Source organism: Takifugu rubripes, chromosome 21 (genome assembly GCF_901000725.2).
Source record: "Takifugu rubripes chromosome 21, fTakRub1.2, whole genome shotgun sequence".
NCBI lineage: Eukaryota > Metazoa > Chordata > Actinopteri > Tetraodontiformes > Tetraodontidae > Takifugu > Takifugu rubripes.
In genome coordinates, this window is record NC_042305.1 from 9,797,643 (window position 1) to 9,822,731 (window position 25,089).

Below are 25,089 nucleotides of genomic sequence, written 5' to 3' on the forward strand. Positions count from 1 at the left end.
GCATAGAAAATACATACAGAAATACATTATATTAGGTAAAGTAAGGTGCCGGTAGAGTCAAGTTGAGTGGGTCAACGGGGTCAGAGGTCAGTATGCAGCTCTGAAGGCGGCAATACCTGTAATACCTGATCTTCTTTACCAAGTAAAGATCTACCTACTATAAATTTGCAAAACATACATTTATTCATAAATATATTGAGAATTTTTTATATGATCCATATACGTTGGTGTACCTCGCATAACTACATGAATCCATATTGCTCAATACAAATCTGTGCATTTTTTCAGCACGCGAGCGACTAACAAAATGACCAAGTCAAAATGATCTACCCACCACAAAAATGCAAAGCATCTAATTATTTTCAAATGTATTGAGGATTCTTTGTATCTACAATGTATGTCGATGTACCTTCCATAACCGAATGAGCCAATATTGCAAAACACACATAATAATTAACTAATTGGCTTAAAATCAGAGGTCATTCGCTGAATAGCTTGATTGGTCACCTGAACGTCAAATTCAGTGGTCATCTGACTCCTGCCCTGTACATCAATCAAGTGACGGGATGAATGATAGGCTGATATTTTTTAATGTCACGCCGCGATCGACCAGTAGATCGCGATCAACGGTGATTCCTCAGCTATGTCGGATCAGTAGCCGGTTGTGGATCAAAGCAGAAATCGAATGAGATTTATGGCTGTGGGTTTGTCTGACGCTGCTGGAAGGAGAGAAATGTGAATTATTCTAGGTGTAATGGCCCTTTAAGGACGATACTCTCTAAACTCGGTCAGTCATAGTTGAGGGATATCAGATATAAACTCAATAATTTTGGCCACTTTTAGATGATGTCTTCCACAGCAGCTTTGTTGTCTGTGTCATCTTCCCTCCTCAACATCCGAGTCCTTGAGTCTATCAGGAGGATTTTCTGTATACTAAAGCTTGTTTCAGCACATACACCGTGAATATTAATCAGAAATAATTGATAAACCACGCCGTGTCTTCTTTCAATCATGCATTTCTTAGAGGGCATCACAACTGCTGACAACACTGCTAATGATTTCTGCATCCAGCCGCTCCTCAACCAAAAACTGATTCACCAGCTTTGTGGGAACCAGAAGACCGTTTAGGTTTAAAACATATTTCTGTAAATCCATATAATAACCATCCGGATAAATGCCGGCAGCAGACTTGAATTAAATAATGTTGAACGGTTAAAGATACTCAATAAACAGACCACCCGCTGGAGGCCAGCTGCAGTACATACCCCAGTCTGACTCGTGAGTTTATCAAAACTTCATATTAATGTTGCTTTTCTCAGATAAAAACATCTTAATAAATATCAGCGTCTTGTCGAATATGATTCAGTATCAGGGGGAAACGTTATCGACATCAGGCCAAAGACAAGTTAAAGCACCTGTCAAAAATTCAACCAAAAAAAACATCTGCTGTAAGCTCTTGAAGGTGATTCAGAGGTGTGTGTGTGTGTGTGTGTGTGGTTTGATGTAAACATGGTGGCTTGAGCCGCAGGCATAAACCATTTGCATGCGGTGTGAGCTGTCACGCTGCTCTACTCCACACAGAGAAAAGTCACCAGATCTTCATAATGAGGACAAACCAGCAGAAAGCATCAGGTCAGTGCAAACACACGTTACCGCCACCACCGCCGCCGCCGCCATCCGTGGTCACGACGGATGCAAATGCATTTCCTGGTGGTTCATAAATATAGAGGCTCCGGTGCTGGCCCCCTCAGTGGTGCAGCTTGACCCTGAGGCCTTCAGGCGAAGATTAACGGCTGAAGAAACGAAGGAGAGAAGTCGACATCCAGGTGGCGGCGGCGGCGTGTTGGGAGGAACGTGAGCAGGTTTGATCGAGGTTAAAAAACCTTTTGGTTCTGGAAGGACATTTACTCCAGTTAAGCAGAACTACTGTGGCATTTCTGTACTTTTATTCACCGTCATTTAGCCTGCAGACGTCTGTTAACCTGGACTTTAATTCCTTATTTTACTCTGGGGTTGGAGTTCTAGCTTGGTGGCGTTGGTGTGTATTTTGAGGACTAGAACAGAAGGGAATGCTGATCTGTCTGATGTTCCACAGGGATCTCTGTCTCCTGTCCTGATCATCGCCATGCTGAGCGCGAACAAAGTGGTGCTGTTTGTGCTGACGGGCCTGGTGGCTGTCGCCACCGTCTTCTTTAACGGCTATATCTTCCTGACCAGTCTGTCCAGGCTGCAAGAGAAGCAGCAGCAGACCCCCAGTGACACCATCATCATGGCTCTGGCGCTGGCCGACATGGCCCACCAGCTGGTCTGCTATTTCTGGATGACCATGGACCAGGTGGACGTCAACTGTCAGATTGAGACGAGCCCCTACACCTTCATGCTGCTCCTGATCTACAGCCTGAAGTTCACCATCATGTGGGACGTCAGCTTTCTGACCTTCTACTACAGCACCAAGCTGGTGAACACCGCCAACCGCTGCCACACCTGCGTCCAGGCCATCCTGAAGTACGTGACCCCTGCCATGGTCCTCATTCCCCTCTGCGGTTTGGGCACCTGCATGCCGATGTTGGCCGTGTTTCATCATGACAACTACACGATAGCAAACCAGGACTGCGGTGTTCTGGTGCCAGACACCCGTTCTGGGAAAATCTACGAGGTCACGTACCTGCTTCTGGCCGACGTCCTCCCCGGCGTGGTGATGGTGAAATGCTGCGTGTCCATCTCCATCCACCTCGCCATCCACCTCCGCCACATGAAGGCCAGTACCAACGGTGCCCACGGCCCAAAACTGGGATCCCAGATGAGGGTGATCCAGATGGCACTGTCCCTGGTGGCCATCTTCATCGTGTTCCTCGTGGTTGACCTGTATGTACAGTACCAAATAGCCGTGAACCATGAGAACATGCTCACGCTGACCTTCTTCTTCACGTCCACCTACACCACCATCACCGCCATGGTACTAATTTATGGGAAAAAATCCTTCTGGAAGGCTCTGATACATGAATTCAACGCTTTGCTGGATGGTTCCTGTCTGGCTTGTCTGAAAGTGCCAGAACACAAGGCTAAAGCGAACCCAAAAGTGAGGAGCTGACTCTTCCAGTGTCAGCACTTATTAAAAGACTTGAATCATCAACTAACACCGTAGAGCAACTACAGCCCAGAATAAGTCAGAAAGTCAAGAATTGTGATTATTCCTGTATGTAAAAAGTTGTTACAATATATTAAAACTAATAGAAATAAATGTACGCGGCCTGTGATGACGTGTCAGCTAACGCTGCTAACAATCGAATTATTTTAAACCAAATAAAACGAACATGACTAGCAAAGACGTAAAGCTATTAAAACGTTTCTTTAACCAAACTAAGTTAGCGGGTTTAACCGGTAATATCATCACAGAAACGTGTGTGTTGTGTATGGGGCGATAATTTAATCAGGGATTTTAAAATGCGTCATAACTCATCGCCTTCTGGATCAGGTGATTTCGACCTCATCGGATAATTAATATTTCAGACAAATAACCTTCAGGACCGACTCCGCACCCACCCAGGACTGTGAAAAATGCATGAATTTGGAGGACGGAGCATATTAATAAAACATTTTAGGTTGAAACCAGAGGATTCTAACGTTTCCCCCCCCCCCCTCGGGCGGCTGCGCTGCTTGAAAGCTCCTGTTTCTTGGTGGTTCTGATGGTTGGATCCAAACGGACCGTCGGGACACCTGGAAACGGCGTAGCAGATCCCCGCAGTAGATCCCCGGTGAAGCGGGGATTCTCCCTTTGATGCGCCTCAGATTTAACCCCCCACGGAAGACTGGATCACATTCACCAACACGGAAAGCGGCTCAATATTAATAATTAAAGCATATATGAGAGAGCTTCAGCACTGGGGAAACCTTGAATTAGCTGCCTTTAATTATAAGTATTAGAGCTGGCAAACGTACTTTATGGGCCTATTATATGTTCTGATTGTCATCAAAAAGCAGCAAATTAGGAGAATAGTAGAGGCACATATAAGGTCAAGGTTATTTATGAATCTCTCCATGGATCCGAGTGTGTGTTTATGTATACACACACACACACACACACAAGTTGTAGAGTTAGTTTTACCACTATTCAACAACTCATTTTTAAAACCTGTTTAATCCTGAGAGCAAAAGGTCACCTGTGTGTGTGTGTTCCCATCACCTGCGGAAAGAATGTAAGAATACTTCTCTGCATTACAATGTCAACATGGAGATTGTTTCCATGGAGACATTAGAGCCAACCTGATGCACCCACTTCATCTTTGCACAGCTGAATGCGTGCGTGCACACACACATGCACACGCGCACGCACACACACAGGGACATGCAGATTGATGAGGAGGATTTCACTGTTTGACTGGGAGAACTCTTGATGGATCAACATATGATCCACACTTAAAATAAACCACGACGGTAGAATTAGTAGAAAAACTCAAATCAGTAAAAATAGTTAATGATGCTTAAATTATGACCAATTATTATGTTTAGGCAAATGAAGGTTGAATTCTGATAGTTCATTCAAACTGAAAACAGAGACTCATCTTCAAACCCTTTATAAAAAAAATGTATTTGTTCCAAAATACAAAATTTTATTTTGAAACTATAAATGAAATAAAAATACTGACACTTGTGTCATCCACTCTTGATCTGCTCTCATGCATAGATTTATGGAGGAAAATAAACCAGCTTATTTTACACATGAATAACAAGAACGCAAAAAACGTGTTTGTGCTACACATACGATTAAAATCTCGACACACCGTGTGTGCAAATCAGTAGAAGCATTCAAATTCAGTGAAAGAAAATAATTTAAATCTCAAAAGAAGTTATGGTAAAATGAGAAATGGAATTTTAAAAATGAGTTTGTACCGTACAACCTCTGCAAAGAAGCAGTTTGACAATTTATACAACATTTACCTGAGCCAAAAGCCTCTGGGAAGTTTGTTCGCTGTGGCCTGGCTCTACATGCTCGAGTTGAATGCTAAGCACAGCTAAATAGCTCTTACCGTAGGTGCATATAATTTTAGTGCCAAAATGTCAAACTTATCCTTTTCAGAGATGCTGCTCCCCAAAACAAACAATTCTTCCATTTGTTACCTGTAGTTCTGTTTATACGTCCAGATAAAATGCTGACTAGCTACGTAAGCATAATAAGCTAAACTCATTGGTTAAATCTAGTTCTGTTGCATTCATTGTGTCCAAATGCCGGCTCCCATCAAGACATATTGCGCAAGAATAAAAAAAATCATTGATGCTAACTAGGATGTTGTGAATACTTTCACCATTCTGAGCCAGTCAGTTGACAAATATGTTATTTTATCTCAAAAATGATTCAACATCAGTAATAACTGCTACTGCATACCGTCTTCCTGGAATCAATTCAGTGACCGTTAGCAAAAACAAAAAAGTAGGTTCAGTGATGTTGTGGTCCTGTCATGCTGAGCTAGTCTTCGATTAGCAGATGCACACGTTCTTTTTGTCTGGAATGTTTTTAGCGTATCTGCGATGGTAAACAGGACTACAGGTGAGAGTAAACATGAAAAACTTCCCTTGAAGATCTAAAGTTACAGTTTTCAGCTCATCACGAACATTCAGAAACACGTTTGTTCCTCACATTCATCGACGCTGTCCAGTGTCTGTAAAATGTTGCAGTTTGGGTAAATGTAACTGTGACCTCAGCGGCAGCAGCTGGAATTCTGCTGAACAGCTGACGGGAGCACAAGTTGTCCAGTGTCAGTTCATCATTAAAAACATTAAAGGAAAAAATTGTTCTTTCCCCTCATAGAAACCAGTGTGGCACCGACTGTAGGGACTCATGATTCCCCCCAAACAAGCCATCGATGGCAGCCCAACATAAAATAAAAGGTGAAATATGGCACGGACTTTACAGACTTCCGCAGAGACGCTTCTGCTTTAAAGAAATGTCATCATCTGAAGAACAACCACCTGAGGAGCGTGAGATTGCGTAACGGTCGCCTCAGTGAGGGGGGTGCTCGTAGGTGGGGAACATGGACTTCCGTGCTTTTGGGGGCGGCGGCGGCGGCTTGCCATCGTGTTTCACAGGCAGCGGAGGAGTGTGCTGCAAAACACAGAGTTCACATCAGAGTTTAATCACACTTGTAGCACAGAGCGAGTAGGTGGGCGGGGCTAACGAGTACCTCTGAGGACAACCAGCCATGATCAGGATCGTGGGGGTGCTTCTTTGGAGGCATCGGTGGTGGCGTTCCAGGGGTTTCGGCCAAGCTAACGTCATTATCACTGAGGAGTGAGGAATAACCTGCAACAAGAGGGGATAAGTGTGTGTGCACGTGCGTGAGTGAATGCATGTGTGTGAGAGAGAGAGAGACAAAGTGATTGTGTGACCTGATTGGTTCACACACTGCATGTGACGTGTGGTAAATTGGTGGGGGGGGGTGACTAGTTATGTCCTGGAGTGGTGTGTGTACGTGCACGTACTGGAGCTTCTGGGAGTGTGTGGCGTGTGTGGCGAGGCAGGCAATGGGCTCAGAGGGTTCAGCAGACTGAGCTGGGATGAGACACCCTGGAACAGCGAAAGAGTGAGACGTCTGTCTCCCAGCTGCAGACTCTTTGGTCTCTGATGTTTCTCTGGAGGTTTCTGATAAGAGAAGAACACAACAGTTAGCAGAACAGTCCACAATTAGACAGCAGAACAGCTAACGAACAAAGTCTCACCTCATCTGCATCAGGCTGCCTCTCCAACAGAACCTGGGATTTGCTCACGCTCCACTCCTTTCGATTCTTTCTGGCGATCCGGTTGTCTTCCTCCGAGCGCGACAGAATTGATGTTCTGCGATCCCTGCTGAAGAGAGTATGGTTCACAATCATCTGATGTGCTCTCTTCTTCTAGGACACAAGTCATCCCTCATTAATTAAGATCTAATCTCTTATCTGTTTTTTCGTACGCTGGCTCTTGGTGGGCGGGGCTGTCGGAGGAGGCGGAGCCGCTGGAGAGGCCAGAGGAGGTACTGGAGACGGTGGAAATGGTGGACATGCGGCGCAGGGTGGAGGAGTGGATGTAAGGCATGACAACGGAGCCCACGCGACTCTTCTTCTTCTCTGTGAGCGAACATGGCTGCGGAACACGAGACGTCAGTGGGGAAACAGGCAGGGCTGACGTTAACAAGGCTCAGATCAAAGGACCAAAGGAAGAGACGCACCAGTGTGATGACACCATAATGTTTCTCCACTTTCTCCCGGAGGTCCTGGAAACATGTGACCAGGCGGTTGTGGAGCGGCCTCAGCTGCTCCGTCGCCTTCTCGCCATGGATGCGAATCCCCTCTGCCAGCAGGGGGATCTGCAGAGGAACGCCAGCGTTACTGAGCGAGCACAGCTATCAGGTGGTGCCTAAAAGGACGGAAGGGGAGAAGTCACCTGCAGGGCGATGAGGTGTTTCAGAACCTCGATGCGCTCCTGGTCCTCTGGGTGCTCCTGGATGTAGGCATCTGTGAAGAACGCCTGCGAAGAAGAAGACCGAGACAAAACCTCAACTGGGCTTCAATGATCCCAAACAGCAAACACGGAGCACAAACCTTCTCATAGTTGGAGAAGCCGCCCATGACGGCGGGGTCGACGATGCCGTTCAGCTTCATGGACAGCGGGTTGATGGACAGCGAGCGGTCGCATCCCTGCTGCTGCACCAGGTTGCTGAGCTTCTCGTTGGCCATCTCCATGGTTTCAATGGCGTTCTCCAGAGGGCTGATTTCCTCCTGCCGGCCAAAGGAACGCGGATTAAGAGTCGGTCTGGATGTGAAACGCCAACATTTCAGCACGTGGCCCGATTCTTACCACTGACACCGATTTGACCTCAAACCATTTGAGGATCCCTGGGAAACGGTACGCTGTGATGTAGGTGGTTCTCTCAATCCACATGGTCTGGAGGACACACGGAACCATGGCGACCTCAGTGCTTTTTCACAGAAATGTGAAACATGTAGAAGAATTTGTGGATTTCAAAGAATCATTTACAGCAAATTCGTTATCCGGGTCTTTTTCTCCTTTCCTGAAGGGGCGGGAGTACTGGAACTGCTCCACTTCATTGGTTCTGTAATAACTGACAGAGAACAGAACAATGAGAACAGACCGTTGACGATCAGAAGACAAACAAGCCGACTTTGTTCACGCACTTCAATATCTGCTCCGGAACGCCTTTGTCTTTAAACTGCTGCGGCATGTCGAGGACTGGCTTCACTGTGAAACACTGGATGTCTGGGTTCCGCCTCGGAAAAATCAAACTTGGGGAAGTCTGGAAACTCCAGATATGACAGCCAATTTAACAGACACCAGCATGCTAAATGTTAGCAAGGGGGTAAAAATAGCTCATAGGGATTAGCTGGCTGTAGTGGTCACCACAACACAAGGATACGCTGTCCAGGTGAGTTGCTGATGTTGTCTCCAGGAGGAGCCGTGCTGGTCATCTTCACGGCGTTGGGGAACTGCGAGAGCAGCTTGAGGCTGAAGTCTTCCAGCCACTCGTATTCTTTTCCTCGGTAGATGAACATCTTGTTCTGCAGCAGACGCTTCCTTAGTCTGCGTTGCATTGGCCTATTATGACATGAGCTCACTCTCTTACCCTCAGGAAGGACGGAAATCCAAGGCCATAATATCCCACGGCAAAGTACTCTGGCTGGGGCCGCATGGCGTGCATGATGCTTTCATAAAACTGAGCTTGCTTCTTCTGCAGGAGGACAAAGGAGGAGTGGAATAAGAGCGGAATCCGGCTAAGGCAAGAGGCCACTGGTATTAAATTCAACGCGTGACTGCGAATGTTAAAAGGTGTGGTTATGACGGCCCGTCTGGCTCAGGCGTTGACTGGAGTGGGCGTGGCCTCTCACCAGCAGTTCACTAAGCTCCATGAAGTCAAACATGTGGCTCTCATGCATCCTGGCGAGCTGCTTCCCGAGCTCGATGGCCTTTTCCCACATCTGAGGAGGGATGGAAAAAATCCCATTTATTCTGTCAGCATGTGACCACTGTTTGATGAAGATGACTGTATTCCTCACCTTGCCCTTGTCCAGGTAGCAGATGATCTCCTGGAAGAGCCGCTCCTTCAGCTCCTGCTGCGTCCACACGTGCTTTCCGTTCCGAGGTATTAGGTGGGGGGCGCAGGGTTTGTCCGACCACTATGGGAGAGCAGCAGGACAGCTTCAGGTCAAGAGGCTGAGGTGTGCCAACGTTAGCCTACAGGTTCATTTGAGAGTTGGAGACCTCCAGCAGCTCAGCGTGCAGCAGCAGTGTGTACGCCGCCTCCGTGTAGTTCTCACAGTCCAGGTGTAAATCACGCAGCTTGTACAGATACCTGGTCACACAGGGACACACACACACACACACTGTCAGAAACACACACCCCACCGGCGCCAGACATTTGTGTTCCGTCTCACTCGCCGAATATAAATGTCCTCTCTCTTCTTCTCTTTGTAGAAATTCTGAAACACACAAAAGTTGGATAACAGATTTTCAGAACGCTCAGGTAAATATTTAACACACATGTGTCTGCATGTGTGTGTTTCTCCAAGCGTCGGCGTACCAGCACGTTGACGGTGCAGCTCATCCTGTGTTCTGGACTCTCGTCCTGAGTGATGGTTCTGTAGGCCAGCAGGTTCTCCAGCAGGGTGCTGAGCAGCAGAGCGAGCTCCTCCCCCGACTGTGACAGGTACCGGTGGCGTCTGCAGTGTTCCAGTAAACTGCACAAGCAAACCAGAAGCTGTTGGCGCTCTACAAGGTGCCCACTTTAAGAAACTAACACATACGTTAGCGTTAGCACACTACGCTACCTGCTTCTGTTAAAAAACAATGGAATGTTAGCTAAAACAATTGTTTTTCTTTAGGTTTTAAGTGGTTATTGTGGTTGAAAAATATCATGCAATTGTCACGTTATTTAATTTCCTTTCCTTTTATTTCCAGAGTTGACAATATTTGACAATTTTCAGAACAAAAGAACTCTTCTGTTTTTGTCGGGTTCTCACATTTTCTCCAGCAGGACTTTGTACTGTTCGTCCCCTCGGCCTCCTTCTACCTCCTGGTCCAATTTTGTTATCAGTTCATTCTCAAACTACAAAGATTAGAAGGGAATTAAAAAAGACACACACAAGCACAAGCTCACGCGCGCGCACGCTGCTCGTCTCAGAAGTCCAGCACAGCCTCAAGCACCTGCAGCTGAATTTTAAAGACCCGCAGCTGCGCGTTGTTACCGTCTCAAAGGTGCATCCAGGGCTGAAGTTGTGCTCGCATTGCATCATATCAAAGAAGATGGGGATGGTGGCTTTCCTCAGCTCCGGCTCAGGAACCAGCGTGACCTCAAGAATGGGCCCCACCATGGCCGGGATGAACTTCATTTTGTTGGGGCCTGGGGGGCGGCGAACATCACCACGGGAGAAATATCAGAGCAGAAGCAATTAACCGCAGCAACAAAGAGGATGAAACTAATAATACAGCAAACTAAACAAGGTGCTGAACGTGGACGATCTAAACTATTGCATCAATAATGCAGCGGCGGTGTGACAGACTCACCAAGGTTGTACCACATGTCTCGCATCTTAAAGCCAGTCATCTTCCTCATGTCTCCGTATCTGAGGAGAAGCAGCATCAAAGGACAGTTTAATTAAGTCCTCCCAACTCAAACGACCTGTGTGATGAACTAGAAGTGATCTCACTTATTCAGAATCTTATTCCGCTTCTCCTGAGAGAAGGACTCCAGCTGCAGCGTCGGGTGGGTGAGGAACGCCACGGTCAAATGAAAGTAGTTAGTCCACAGCTGCGAGGAAGCCGTTTCAAATATTAATGACTTAATTACCTTTTCATAGCGCCACCGTCTCATTTTGACTTTCAGGAAATCGGGGAAATGTGACCTCTAGTAGGACCGAGGACAGAGACGCACCTGCAGCTCGAAATGTGTCTGCTCCAGGAAATACATGTTGAGGACGTCCGAGTACTGGTTTATGGCCCTCAGGAAGACCTGCATCTGCACCAGGTTCATCACCATCCAGTCAGCCGGGAAGATGTTCCCCATCAGGTCTTTAAACATGTGGAACGTCTCCATCAGGAAGTCCTGGAGAAAACGGCTCCAAGTGTTCAGCCAAAAACCAACATTCTTCCCTTTAAAGTCATCGGAATTGTTAAACTAAGCGCATGACAGCAACCCGGCTTGATTAAAACGTAGCTACTGTCATGTCTGCGTCGCTGCTGTTGGCTACCAGGCCCGGAGGCTAGCTAATGGAGCTATGCTAGCATTACAGTCACATTAACATGAAATTACTGGATAAATCAGACATAAATCCAGGTCAAAAGTCCCTTTAAAGACCTCAGTGAGGGTAACGCTGAAGCTGCACGGGTGCAATAATGAACCCTCGCCCCCCCCCAGGAGCCATCGTAAGTGGCGCGGCCTGTTTAATGTGCGTTATTGATGAGGCTGGAGGTGGCGGTGGAGGATCCCGGGACACTTACGATGATGTCCTGCCTCGTCTTGAAGGTGCTGATGTGGTGAGCGTAATGCATGTCGTCCATCTGCTTCAGGATGGCCGTCATGCAGGCCAGATAGTGACCCTAGGGCAGAACGTTGGTCAGTGCGCTCTTTCTGAAACGTACGCCGATGACGCCGCTGTGAGGGTTCTTACGATAAGAGGCGAAGAGGTGTCCATGGCGATGACGGTGCGGTTCACCCGGCGAAGGAGCCGCTCCATTATCAGCTGCACGTGGATTCTAGTTGGACCCTGAACGCACACGATGGCGTTTGTGATGAGGTGGAACGAAGCGATGTTTAACAGAAACTGTCCCCTTTTACGTGGGATTACACTGACACGAGGTTAAACAAACGAGGTTAATATTTGTGTTCCAAGTTCAGGATTCTGCTTTTTTCCGCCACCCAAAATTCGAATTTCAGAATTCTCAAAAGAAAAGTAACAACTTTGGCTCGATGATTGAGGTTAAATTGAGATTAAACACTCAGATACGAACATGTATCTCCATCACCTCCTGGATCAGTATTGTGGTCATTTACTATAATCTGGCGTCCGCCATGTTTGTTTAACCCTAAATTGAATCCCAATCTGCTGCTGATCTCACCACGTCCCTGTGGTCCAGGATGTCCAGGATGATGCTGAGCAGCTGGCCACAGGCCTCGTAGTCGGGTTTGATGGAGTGGTCGTCCAGCTGGCCGCTGAGCTGGTCGGTGAACAGCGGAAGCAGAACATCTCGACAGTCTGTGGAACACAGGGATGTTCTCAACGGATCACCAGACACGCCAGCTTCATCTACCAGTCATTATAGGGGTCCGACCTGGCTGCCTGAAGAGCTCGCTCTCCACCATTTTACACATGCAGCCCAGCTTCTGACGCACCAGCTGCGTGTCGGGGATGCTCTCGATGAACTTGGACAGGAGGACACTGTGGCCACCAAACAGCAACGTTACACCAGGCAACAAAGTCTAACCATCTAACTAAACACTGTTTCCATGGCGACAGGCTCTGAGCCCCCGCTGAGCAATATGGCCAGAGATTTACCTGAGCTCCACGGGATCAAAGACGGTCTGGATGTCATTAATGATGCTTGGCAGGTATTTCAAAATGGCTCCCTGGATAACACACACACACACACACACACACACACACACACACACACACACACACAGGGATGAGTTATAAGACCAAGCAAGAACGGACCAAGTTGAAACTAAGCTCCTCCCACTGCACACGTCCAACGTATAAAACATCAACCAATTTCCAGTTACAGGTTCCAAGTCCAAGTTTGCAACCTGTCCAGTATGCTCCAAATTCCCGGGTGTGTACTTGCTCCACCCATTTCTTAAGGAACCATCAGAGGTGACACTCCCAAACCAGGGCACAGAGATCAACATGACATAGCTTTGGTAGCAAGAACAAAGGTGTCTGTTCTCGCGTAGAAAAAAGAGTTCTCCACCCCTGAGAACACAGGTGACGCTTGTTCCCAGCTGCTCGCAGGTGTGACACCTTTTCACTGGAGGAAAGAATATGGAAATTTAAGCGGGACTAACAAAGGCTCCTGTCAACTGGGGCAGGGATGCACAAACGGGCGGCTACTCTCAGCGCCAACAGGTTCCATCACCGGAGTTTCAGGCAGAGCGAAACCTCCCCTCTCACCTTTATCTTCACTCCTTCATCCAGCGGTCTGTCCATCAGAGTGTTGAACGACAGGAAGAGGGTGCGGATGGAGTTGAAGAAGGCGTCGCCATCTTCGCTGTTCCCGTAGAACCTGACAGGCAGAGACGGATCGGTGAGTTCAGTTCTGGTCCGCGGGGTTGGTCCCGCTGGCGTCTCTGGTACCTGAGGTAGAGGACCCGGGACTGGACGATGAACCTGAACAGGTACTTCAGGGCTTTGAGGGCCGCAAACAGCCTCTCGGTCAGGACTGGCTCTTCAGCATGGCCCACGTAGTAGTTCAGGACTTTGGTGAGCTTCCTGAGAGGGAGGAGACAAGTCAGAGTGGGAGGAGCCACAGACAAAATGCATGCTGGGAAATACAGACATGTAGGCCAGCGTGGCGCTGAAGTGCTTGTTGATGTATGTTTCCAGAACCGGGTTGAAGTGCTGGAACTTGATGTCACCAATAAGAGTGATGATAAAAACCTGGAACCAAAAACAAGAGTAAAGTTAAAAGCTACAATGACAGGAAGTGAATGCCACCTCACTTCCTGTGAGTTTAATAAACACAGGCGTGCTCACCAGTGCATTGAACACCAGCGTGTCGTACGTGTCCTTCTCCGATGTCTCCATCATGATGTTGAACAGAGCATCCAGAGTGTCTTGCAGAAACTGGGCAGCAACACAAATGTGACACACATGACAACAGCCGAGCCACCCAGCAGCGCCAGAGTTAGCATCATAACAGTTAGCATCACGCTCACTTTGACGATTTCACCGCCCTCCACCTCCATCAGCCTCTGTAGGATCTGGTCCAGGTCCTCAGGATGAGACCTCCAGTTCAGCAGTCCCAGAAGATCCACTGGAAACATGATCGTATACAGGGATCACATGACTTAACCTATTACAGCATGCTAGCATTGTAGCACCTCAGCTTGGTTAAAATCTACTTTATACTGGGACAGGGTCATAAATAGACTGGTTACACTGGGACAGGGTCATAAATAGACTGGTTATACTGGGACAGGGTCATAAATAGACTGGTTACACTGGGACAGGGTCATAAATAGACTGGTTATACTGGGACAGGGGGATAAGTGGACTGGTTATACTGGGACAGGGTCATAAATAGACTGGTTACACTGGGACAGGGGGATAAGTGGACTGGCTATACTGGGACAGGGGGATAAGTGGACTGGTTATACTGGGACAGGGTCATAAATAGACTGGTTACACTGGGACAGGGGGATAAGTGGACTGGTTATACTGGGACAGGGTCATAAATAGACTGGTTATACTGGGTCAGGATCATAAATAGACTGGTTATACTGGGACAGGGGGATAAATAGACTGGTTATACTGGGTCAGGATCATAAATAGACTGGTTACACTGGGACAGGGTCATAAATGGACTGGTTACACTGGGACAGGGTCATAAATAGACTGGTTATACTGGGTCAGGATCATAAATAGACTGGTTACACTGGGACAGGGTCATAAATGGACTGGTTACACTGGGACAGGGTCATAAATGGACTGGTTATACTGGGTCAGGATCATAAATAGACTGGTTATACTGGGACAGGGGGATAAGTGGACTGGTTATACTGGGACCTTCAGACTGACTGGATTAGATGTAGTGAAACATTGTTGTGTATTGGTGAGACTGGGGCAGAACCAGATCAGAATGGTTGTACTGGATCTTGATATCAGTGACAGGAGGTTATCGGAGCAGCACGGCGGCAGGCAGGAAACAGGAAGTGGCACCGTTCTGCGTGAGCTTGGTGGAGCAGGTGAGCGTGGCGATCTGGAAACTGTCTTTGGTGACAGGAATCACTCCCGAGTGGTGGAACTGCTTCCCCGTCTGCTTCTCCGCAGCCTCCACCTCCAACCAGGTCGCTGGCAGACTCAGATAGACTTTTGCGTCCTCCGCCTTTTTGGTATCAGCCTGAAAATATGAGAATAGGCCAAGATTATCGATCGCCCAGCTCCAATTTAATGTTTATTGATCGTCGCATGCAAAACCCATGTGTCCCCTGGACGGGTTTGTCTGATTATAGGAGGCGATCCGAGCATGCTGAGCTACAAAGCCGCAGCGGCGCCACCTTATAGACGATGAGCTCGTGTCGGCCGTCCTTCAGCGTGGTCCCGTCTCCGCTCATGAGCCGGACGAAGGCCATTCCAAAGGGCTTCTCCGATTTGTCCCGAGCTGACGGGACCAGAAGAGCGTTAGGTGTGTATTACAGCAACTTGAACACGTGCACGGGGTACTCGTGACGCTTACAGTCCTGGGAGGAGCGGTGTCGGAACATCACCCTCAGGTGGCAGCGGCACACGTCCTCGATGGGAATCGTCACCTTGAAAGAACGACAGAGAAGTGCGGGAATGAAAGGGGGGGGTGTGAATACCGGATTAAACATCCGGGAGGGGGTGAGATCTGCAGCCAGATTCATATTAGCTGCGCAGGCCAATTTCTCACAGAGAAGATTAATCCTGCGACTGAAAGACTTCCAGAGAAACGATAATAATGATGAAGATAAAGAGGGAGGCTGACGCAGGCTTACCTTCACCGTTTCATTCCAACAAGGCTGCTTCACCTGGTAGTAAATGACCGACTTGTACTCGGTGATCCCGTCGTACCCGGCTCCAGGAAATATGGCTTTCTGCAAAACGACGTTAGCGTTTTTAAAACTGTCAAACTCAATTACCCTGAAGCTAGCAAAATTAATTTGAAATAAAACATGAAGGAAGCCTCCTGGTGCAGTGAACCGACCGACAGCCGTTAGCGTCGCGTTTTACCTCCATCGGGTTCCCTTCATCGTCATGCACGCTCAGTATGACCTCGACATTCTTCGGCGTCTTTTTTTTACCCCGGTCAAACTCTCCCTGCAGCAAGGTGACGTAAAAGTCGTTTCTCACGTTTCCTGGAAAATAAGCACAGATCCCATGTTTACGCGGCCAGTAAAAATGATCATCTAGCAGACGTTGGCGCCTCTAACGCCACCTGGGAGGATGATTTCTGGGAAGCCCATTTTCCTCACAATAGCCGTGCTGCGGTCCACAAAGTGGGGGAAGTCCTTCCTGACCTGGGCGAGGTCCCCGGGGAGAAGCTTCAGGGTCACGAACAGGCCTGGCAGCGAAACGGCGTGGCCAAAGTCAAAGAAGTGGACCCAGGTGGTAGATGGATCAAAACAAAGAGCTCAGCGCAAAGCTCGCTCGCTCGCTCGCTTCCTACCCTGGCCTTTGTGCTTGACCTCCTGCGTGGCGATGACTTTGTTGAAGACGGCAGTGAGCGGCTCGTTTTCTCCAATGACTCTGGACGGGATGAGCGGGGACATGATGAGCTGCCTCTGACGGATGTACGTTTCCATGGCGATTCTGGGAGAGAAGCAACGGGAGGTCGGGGTTTTTAGTCACACACGCTGTCATTTCCATCTTCAGAACACAGAATGTGTGGGGGAAAAATGACAACTTAATTACAAATGGAGCCCCAAACAGCCCATAATACAGACACGTGTTAATTAACAACACTTAATGACAACGCTTACAATGAGAATACATTTAGCGTTCAGTGTTAGCCTCAATCGCCAAGATAGTAAAGTGTAAATTAATTCTTAAAGCAAAAATGCAAACAAGGCTGATATGACCAATAAGCTAATGCTAATTTAAGGCCGTGCTGCTTCAATTATATTAGCTTTACTGTCAGAGTTAATAATCCAGTCCTGATAGTTTCTGAAAGACAACCTGCAGAGTGAAAAGCAGCACAGTTCATATTAAAATGTGTGAGAAAAACCTCGACTATACCTGAAAAATCAATGAGTTTTTGAAAATAATCGAACAAAAAGGTTTTTTTCCGCAGCACCTAAAGACTCAGTAAAGGAGGGCAAACTCTACAAAACACAAAAAATTGGGTTAGACGTCAGGAAGCGGCGGAGATATTTCAGTAGTTTCTCCATCTGGGAAACCTGTGAACGTCACACCCTTGAACTTCGGAAAGGAAAAGTGTGTTTTCGCAGCACTGGAATGAAACTCCTGTTTGGAATAACGGGTCTGATCCAAGAGCGAATTACTTCAGAGATCAATAACATTCACACGGAGCTGGAAAACTCGTGCTTTCCTCCCTCCGTCAAACCTTCAAAGGCTCCACATGCGCGACGAACGTCAGATTCAGAGAACGTTAAAGTTTACCAACTTCAATCGACATGAGGAAAACTTTAACACTCACTGCTGGAAGGGGATGAAGTGCTGTTTGTCCTCGTCGTCCGTCTTTCCGTGGGCGATGTCCGTGACGTCCATCACTGCGGCCACACGTGGAACGTCTCAGTAAACTCGTTTAGCACATTCGCTGCACACTTAATAGGACGAGAAATCGTTTTCTGACTGCGAACGCCACTGAGCGGAGTGAACGAGGCGGCCGGCTCACCTGCCGCCAGGACAAAACTTCTCAATTATTCAACTTTTGATGCCTTTTGTGTTTTTCCCGGCTCATTCGGGTAAATGTTCTCTCACACTCTGGTTTCAGTCCATTTGCTGGACCGCAGAGGAAACCATTTCTCATCAAATCCACTTATCAACCTGCCAAAAGGGGGGGAAAAACAAAAAAACAGCCCCAGCTGCTGCTAAACCAATTTCATGTGTGTCTCATGCCAAGACAAGCGTGCAGCCATTTTCTAGGTCAGAAAGCAGGTGCTCCTGCTCCACTCTCAATCCCGACGCCTCGTTTCTGCCGCCACCAGCCGAGCGCTTGGCCGCAAATGAAGATCACTTTTATAAATGTGTCAGGTCGACGCTTTCTCAACAAGGTTCACATGCAGCTCTAAGCTTCAGCATCCGACCCCCATCTGTGACATCATCACTCACACCTTCAGGAGACTTGTGTTGTTTTAAGAGGGACAAAAGTCTGTACATGGCGTAGATGACTTTAGCTGCGCATTTGTCTTCTCCCTCTGCAGTTTAGGAACATCTAACCAGATCCAGTCTGCCACACCAGCAGTCGGAGCTCTGAAGTGAGGTTAAGAGTGTGATGCTAACGCTATACAGGAAGAGACTGCTGTCAGCTTTAGCATGACGACGGGATCTGCTAGCTGCTAACGTTTTCTACATGGTGTTTTTGTTCAGAACCATGTTGCTTTATGTGCTGCTGGGGTTTCCTGCCTGCATCTATGATCCTTTTCTGAAGTCAAACCTAAACCAGTTAAATGTGTGCTGCAGGCGTATCGGCTCCATCTCTAACTGGACCTCCACTGCAGTTTCCACACACCACAAACCCCCTGGGTCTCACCCGCCACTCCAAACGGTCTCCGCAGGCCTCCGGTGTGCTTCTTGCCCTCTTTGAGTTCCATGCCGCCGACCCTGATGATCTGACAGACCAGAAACAGTCGCGGCCTCATCAGGTCGCTGCTGCTCAGATCCTGGAAGCACAATTCAAACATCTGCATCAGTGAGAAGCTGAAGTCGACGCTGAGAAGTCGCGACCTTCGGTATGGTGCCAGTCTGGGGCAGTAGAAGGGGGCGCCAGCGGCGGGTTGGGACTCGCTCACCGTGAACAATGCTGGCAGGTTGTTGAGTTTTTCGATTTCTTTAGGCATCCCCATACTGTCCCAGCGCACCAGGAAGTTCTCACTGTAAGGGAGCAGAACCACCATCAGACCAGTCTTCAGGAGGAGAAGACGGAGACGCGTGAGCCGGCGGCCAGACCTGATGAATTCGGACTGGTCGGGGTCGTACAGCGACATCAGCAGCTCGGCGTCTTCCCCGATGTTACAGACGAAGTTCTTCAGGTTCATGAACAGGCTGTAGGTGTGCACTGTGCTGAACAGGCTCTGGCGCCTCATCTCCAGGTTCTGAAGCCGCATCTGCGGGGAACACAGGCGGCGTTGACAAAAACCCGCGGACGTGAAGCGCGACGGCGGAGAGCTCGAGTCGGACCTTCTCTTCCTGGATACGGTCGTCCACGCTGCGGGAGGCGGTCTCATGAGCCCGGAACAGACTGATAGTGCTGGTCAAGTCAGGTTCCAGCATGTTTCCCGCCTCATCACGTACCACCAGGTCCAATCCCAGAATCCTGAGCGGCACAGATGTCAGTGGCAGCGAAGCTACACGCGTCACCGCTTTAAGAAAAGGAGGCTTATACCTGTTACCATAGTCGATCTTTGCTGTCACCTTCTTCTTCAGCTCCACAAGGTCGTCTTTGGGTAGCGTTCCCGACACGATCTGAGAGCGGTACTCGATGAGGCTGTAGGCCATCTGCTGAACACCCCGGAAGAGCGGGATTTTGTTCGCCTGCCGGGACGGATTTAAAGAAAAAAAAAAAATAGCTTCAGGATGCACCCGCCCACTGGCACGAGCACCAAAACCTGTTCTAGAGCCTCCATGAGCACGAGCGGCTTCTTCAAAGACACAGCGCCTCGTTAGCATCGAACCCCTGATGTGCTGAGTCAAACCCAGAGAGACTGATTAGCATGACGAAATCCACACGCACCACGAAGAGCTGGTGCCAAATCTGGGCCCATTCCCTCAGAGTGGCCCGGAGCTCCTGCACCAGAGGTAGATCTGCTGGGATGATGACTTCCTGCTGCCTGCAACAGAAGCCACGCGTGCGTTCCAATGTTAAACAGCCGCGTGTTCTTTACGCCGGATGGGTTTAACGCTAACCGCCAGTGCTCCCCGGCGCCACAAACAAATAAACCCGTCATCGCACTGACGTTTGACCTCACCCGATGCCCTCAACCGTCGCCTCCTTCAGGTGGATGTAAGAAGCCGGGAAGACGCCCTGAAACATCAGTGATTAGTGCACATACGTGTGGGCACGTCCCGGTTCTGGACCAGCTGAGGGCTCCCTTACCTTCTGGGATTTGTTGCGTAGAGAGTAGCCTCGGTACCACCCTGAGGAGATGTGGAGAAGCCAGTTAGAGCGGAGGAGGAGCTCCTACTGGAGCCGCGTGCTCAGTCTTTGCTTACCTTCCAGTTTCTCCAGTATGTGCACGGCATCCCCCACCTGCAGGCGCAGCTCCTGGTCACCTCTGGGGTTATAGTTGTAGATGGCTGAAGGAACAGAAACACAGACTTGTGGGGATCATTTCTGCACAGCTCAGCCCAAAAAGGAGCGGAGCCGTCACGGCCCGGCGTGCAGCGCTGGGACGAGCCGACGTTCCAGCAGGTCGGATCACTGTTGCCGCCTGAGCGACTCAAGTGTCCAAAGAGTCCATGAAGCACAAAAAAAGACCAGGCTGGAACCTGCAGGTGTTTCATTCAATCATGGTCAGCAGCTACAGACTGTTTTAAAAAAACAAAACAAAAGAGCTCATTGATTAATCAGAAACTCAGGATCGGCTCAGGATTCCAGGGAGATTTAGGAAAATCCCAGATTCCCTCTTCAATCAGTGTGAGCACAGAAGAGTCAATTTTAAATGAATTCAGGATCAGGTTTCACTTCCTCCAGGAAAAGAAAAACTATCGACGATCTGCAGAACCTGTATCATGATCTGGGATCTGTTCCACCCACAGCTCTGTGTGTGTGTGTGTGTGTGTGTGTGTGTGTTTTGATGGTAATAAATCGTGGCCATCTGATACGACACTGTTGGTGGTGACAGTGAGTTGCTGCTGCCAGATAGGTCAGTACGCTAAGCTACGCTGGCTACACAAGGTAAGCTAACTGGTTTAGTCTGAATGTAAATAGTGCCCCCTGTGTGGTATCTGTGGTAATCACACGTTAGCTACATGTTTGGGGAACATGCTGCCGCAGCTCGTTACCCTGCAGGTTTTGTTACATTTTCTGTTTCGTCCTGACTGAGCCCTTAATGCCTCGGTTGCATTTTATAGATGCATCATCATAAAAATTCCATTTAATGACCACAGGAGCAGTCGTTGGCTGCAGTCATGCTGAACTTTGTCACCTGTTAGCTCCGCCCCCTCAATAATCACCTCAGTGTCTCGACTCCAAGAGGCAGCGACTCTTTATCTTTTCATTGCTACGACTTGCCAACACGGAACAAGCACAGACACACACACACACACACACACACACAGACACACACACACACACACGTACAGAGGGTTGCACAAGAGAAACATTGGCCAACAGCTGTGTTAAAAAGGTTCTGAGGGTCCTCTCTGAGCAGAACCGTGTCCCGACTTGTGTGGCAAATGTTTGTGTTGCCGTGAGCTACATTTCTCAGCATGCTCGGACTGGCTCAGCTCGTCACACCTCAGTCTGAATATCAACTCCTGACGGGCCTGAGCACCACACTCTCCTGAGCACCACACTCTCCTGAGCACCACAGAAAAACAGCCTCACACACACACACACACACACACACACACACACACACACACACACACACACACACACACACACAGACACACACACACACACACACACACACCTGCACAGGTACACCCAAGTCCAACTTTAACCACAAGCACCAGCTCTGATGGATGATGGATCGTCTGAGCGGCAGATCAACAAACATCTGGTTTCTGGTGTCCTTCAGCAATTCAGTTATTAAAAAAAAACCTTTTTCCTGGACAACCCAGAACATACCTGGACATGATAAAGGAAACGAAGGTCACCAGAGATGAGTCCAGCATCAAATACGATGCCAGAACAGCGATGTTATCAGCGCCCCCGTTAATGTGCCCTGATGTCACTAACACTAAAAGCAGATGTACCAACAGCAACACTTTACCTTATATCTTTAACATTATAAAAGATTAAAAGATAAGTAAAAGGGGAATTATGTTGGATGTACGAACCAACTTGATGGCTTAGGCTAGGCTAGGCTATGCTATGCTAGGCTATGAGCGAAACGTTCTGTTATTTAATCATTCTGGTAAATTTTTGTTACATTGAAAAACAGAGAAAATTGATGTTCCAAAGTCTGATAAATATTTTAGTTCAGAATAATTATTTCTGATTTCATAAAAATATGAAACCTACAAAATATCAGATTGTATAAAAAAATAAAACATTAAGTGGAGAACAATGATGATGTTAATGACATTAGGGGCCAAATGGGGTCGTATTTTCAGTTTATGGAAAAAATATTCAACTCTTGCTGCTTTATAAAAGACATATCATCACATTCAAAGAGGGATTATTATTAATCTGCTTTTTAATGACTGACAGCTGTTTATGTGTTTGTCATGTCTCCTCTGTTCAAGGTTTATTACTGTGTAACATCAAATTAATCTTCATGTCAGATTACACCAGACTATACGGAAGCAGATTCAGAACAAATTGAAAATATGTTTTAAAAACATCATTTATTCTGGATGGAGTGTGATTTAATGATAGGAGTCTGGATGGTGGAGTCAAGATATGGTAATAACACATAGACAATAATCTGTTTACAAATGTATAAAAGGGAGTGCAGGATGTTAACCTCTCCTGCTATTATTCAGATAAAAGTTCCTTTAATCCACACAGGTCCTGTTAGCTAGCATGATACCACGATAGCATCAGAATTCCCACGATCTCGCCTGTGTTTGGGTGAGCTCCAGTTCGCTAATCTGATTAAAAATGCCAGACCTTGTACGGGGTCTGGTGGCATCCAAAGGATTAAACGCTGCTTTGGTGACTCCTACTCCTGCTTCTAAAAGGTCAGAACCCAACTAAAAAGATTAAATTCTCCACAAAAACAAGGTCACCTGGAAGCGTGGCTGCAGGGAATTACGAGTTGAAGCTTTTCCAGTCAGAATAGAGCGAACAGCTAACTTTTTCACCCAGAAACCTGCGAATGTGGCCCACAGCAGCGCCACCTATGGGTCGCTGAGGATGTGACAGCTTACACCAGCAGTCAACACTGCAAAACTGACAACGCTCTCATCAGAGTCACACCTGAGAAGGTTACAATGTCACACAGGATCAACAGTTTCCAAATAAAGCATTTAAAACATGCCAAATCGCAACTACAGAGCACCACAAGGCTAGCTACCAATGTCGCTATCATGGCCAGCAGAAGGACACGCCCATCACGAGGTCCTGAGTGCTGATTGGTCCAGGTATGACCTCATTATGGAAAAGATGGAAAACCATAAAGTGGCCAAATTATTATGCCTTTTTCATGGAAGCTTAACGAGGCCGGCCAGGAGAAAGATCTCCTCCCCTGGGCCAAATGAAGATCTGTTCCTGACACAAAAGAATAAACGCGTGCCAAATTTAAAACGGCATTGATTTATTTTCCAAGATGGTAAATTATTGGCACACTTATAAAGAACATTTTGAAATTTAGAACATTAATTCAAAGTGGAAGTGAGGTGAAAATGTCCTTAGTTATTTTTTAATAATTACTTTCAGCTGGTGCAGTTCGGGGCCGCCTGTTTTGGTATTAAACTGGTTCCGAACCAGAGTGAACTTGGTTTTTAGGCTAATATCGCTTAAGGTGAAACTTTACTGTTCTGGTTTAACTGGGCCCTTCTGCTCCTCCATACTTGCAGGTTTGACCTGCAAACGATGAGACAGGACCACACCTTACTGTCGGAACATGGAACCTGTCCCGGTTCTAGACTGAGTTCCCGGGACAGGATCAGACGGTCCGCTGAATTCCGCGGCTCAGAACCTCCACAAGTTCTCCAGAAGGTCTTCGGAATTTTCATAAACTGGACTAAAGTTCGCGTTAACGTCACGGAACTGTTGCAGATTAAAGTCGCTGCGGAGAAAACTCATTTCTGACCCCGCAAAAAAGGCGCAAAAACAAAACAAAAACAAAACAAAAGACCCACCAAACTTCTGAAAATGAAAGTTCGGGAACTGCTTCGTTCGCGACATGTCCCAACAGAACTTTCCAACTTTCTCAGCTTTCCTCCGGGAATAAAACAATCAGGAAAAACACTTACCCACTCCATATTTCTCTTTTTTAGTGGGAACCCAGCGGGTCATGGCGAGGGGGGGGGCGGACGGAGCCTCAATAAATAAATATATATACAATAATATTCCAGCACGAGGACGGGCGGCGGATCCAGCTCGTCCTGGGATCTATAGTTCCGCCATCATGACTCCTGCCCGGGGGAGGGGGGAGGAGGAGCCGCCGAGGGGTGCGGAGGATCAAGGGGAGGGGTGGGTCGGGGGGAGGTGCTATCATATTATTATAACCAAGTGGGCGGAGCCAGTCCGTTGTGGGCGGGGCATCATTAAATATTAATAAGTACGGTGCTAATAATAATGATGATAATAGCGATTGTAATAGTAATGCTAAAGAATAATGGTGGTAGATTCATCCTGTCTTTTTGTCCCAGTTCAGGCTGAGATTTACAGCTAGCATTAGCGGTTAGCCAGTCCGTCACTTACTGTAACGCTGTCGCAGCGTTGCCCAGAACTGTAGCGTAGCTCGCTGGTAAATGCCATGATGAGGAGGGAGGCGATATGACCTCACACCCACAGCAATTGTGGGGCAAAGAGGCACTGGAGGGGGCAGAAGCAGTCTGTTGGGACGGCTTGAAGAATCAACACATTTGAAGACAGGTGTCGGTGGGACAAGCATATCAACCATTAAACTACCGGTACTCAAACTGGCCCATGAACGATAGCTAGCCTAACTGACGTGTGTAAATGCTGTTGTTCCAACATGGGGGCCGCAGGCAGAGCTCCCCGGCCCCCTGCTGTGTGATCTCCTTTACAGCTGTTGGCTCGGACCTGCCAGCACGCTTCGCCCTTTGTTGGGTGCTTTTCCTGCGCCACTGCTAAATCCCTTGATTGTGTTTTGACTTACAGCTTGTGGTAGTTTAGCATCAGTATGGAGACCAAGAACAATATTCAAGCACATCTTATAATGTTATACTTCCTATATTTGTGTTTTGGTTCGTACTTTTACCATCAGGACTGCCTGTGACCTTTCACCTATGAGGCGCTATCTCTTCTCACAGAGAGTACAACACTGCCCCCGCCCGGTGGACCTTTGTCACTGCAGGAGGAGGACGTTTCAGAACAACTATTGCAGC

The 25,089-nt window shown here is 47.9% G+C and overlaps 2 protein-coding genes across 4 annotated transcripts; one reads left to right on the plus strand and one right to left on the minus strand.

Moving 5' to 3' along the window:
* Nucleotides 1-1,473: 1,473 nt before the first annotated feature.
* On the plus strand, nucleotides 1,474-3,891 carry tas2r202 (taste receptor, type 2, member 202). Of its 2 annotated transcripts, none has more exons than XM_029830319.1 (2): nucleotides 1,474-1,632; nucleotides 2,096-3,891. In XM_029830319.1, exon 2 carries the CDS (start codon nucleotides 2,126-2,128, stop codon nucleotides 3,089-3,091), a length of 966 nt encoding a protein of 321 aa, XP_029686179.1. In that variant the 5' UTR covers nucleotides 1,474-1,632; nucleotides 2,096-2,125; the 3' UTR covers nucleotides 3,092-3,891. The 2 variants fall into 2 exon arrangements, with proteins under 2 accessions (XP_029686179.1, XP_003974794.2); XM_003974745.3 differs by lacking the exon at nucleotides 1,474-1,632 and adding an exon at nucleotides 1,665-1,873.
* Nucleotides 3,892-4,567: 676 nt separating this feature from the next.
* On the minus strand, nucleotides 4,568-24,173 carry dock5 (dedicator of cytokinesis 5). 2 transcript variants are annotated; one of them, XM_011615481.2, is made up of 51 exons: nucleotides 23,989-24,173; nucleotides 20,113-20,196; nucleotides 19,997-20,037; nucleotides 19,869-19,924; nucleotides 19,634-19,730; nucleotides 19,286-19,434; nucleotides 19,081-19,216; nucleotides 18,850-19,007; nucleotides 18,693-18,774; nucleotides 18,434-18,563; nucleotides 17,378-17,450; nucleotides 16,388-16,530; nucleotides 16,157-16,282; nucleotides 15,952-16,076; nucleotides 15,717-15,815; nucleotides 15,437-15,509; nucleotides 15,258-15,361; nucleotides 14,920-15,100; nucleotides 13,917-14,014; nucleotides 13,735-13,824; nucleotides 13,538-13,638; nucleotides 13,336-13,470; nucleotides 13,153-13,264; nucleotides 12,538-12,608; nucleotides 12,314-12,420; nucleotides 12,101-12,237; nucleotides 11,653-11,748; nucleotides 11,483-11,581; nucleotides 10,917-11,087; nucleotides 10,693-10,793; nucleotides 10,550-10,608; nucleotides 10,231-10,385; nucleotides 10,006-10,091; nucleotides 9,567-9,723; nucleotides 9,425-9,465; nucleotides 9,248-9,338; nucleotides 9,043-9,162; nucleotides 8,875-8,964; nucleotides 8,613-8,717; nucleotides 8,406-8,547; nucleotides 8,167-8,248; nucleotides 8,009-8,093; nucleotides 7,829-7,915; nucleotides 7,573-7,749; nucleotides 7,415-7,498; nucleotides 7,200-7,337; nucleotides 6,945-7,114; nucleotides 6,715-6,838; nucleotides 6,478-6,637; nucleotides 6,180-6,298; nucleotides 4,568-6,100 (listed from the first exon to the last, which is right to left on the minus strand). In XM_011615481.2, exons 1-51 carry the CDS (start codon nucleotides 24,029-24,031, stop codon nucleotides 5,999-6,001), a joined length of 5,592 nt encoding a protein of 1,863 aa, XP_011613783.2. In that variant the 5' UTR covers nucleotides 24,032-24,173; the 3' UTR covers nucleotides 4,568-5,998. The 2 variants fall into 2 exon arrangements, with proteins under 2 accessions (XP_011613783.2, XP_011613782.2); XM_011615480.2 differs by having other exon boundaries at nucleotides 6,715-6,841.
* Nucleotides 24,174-25,089: the final 916 nt, after the last annotated feature.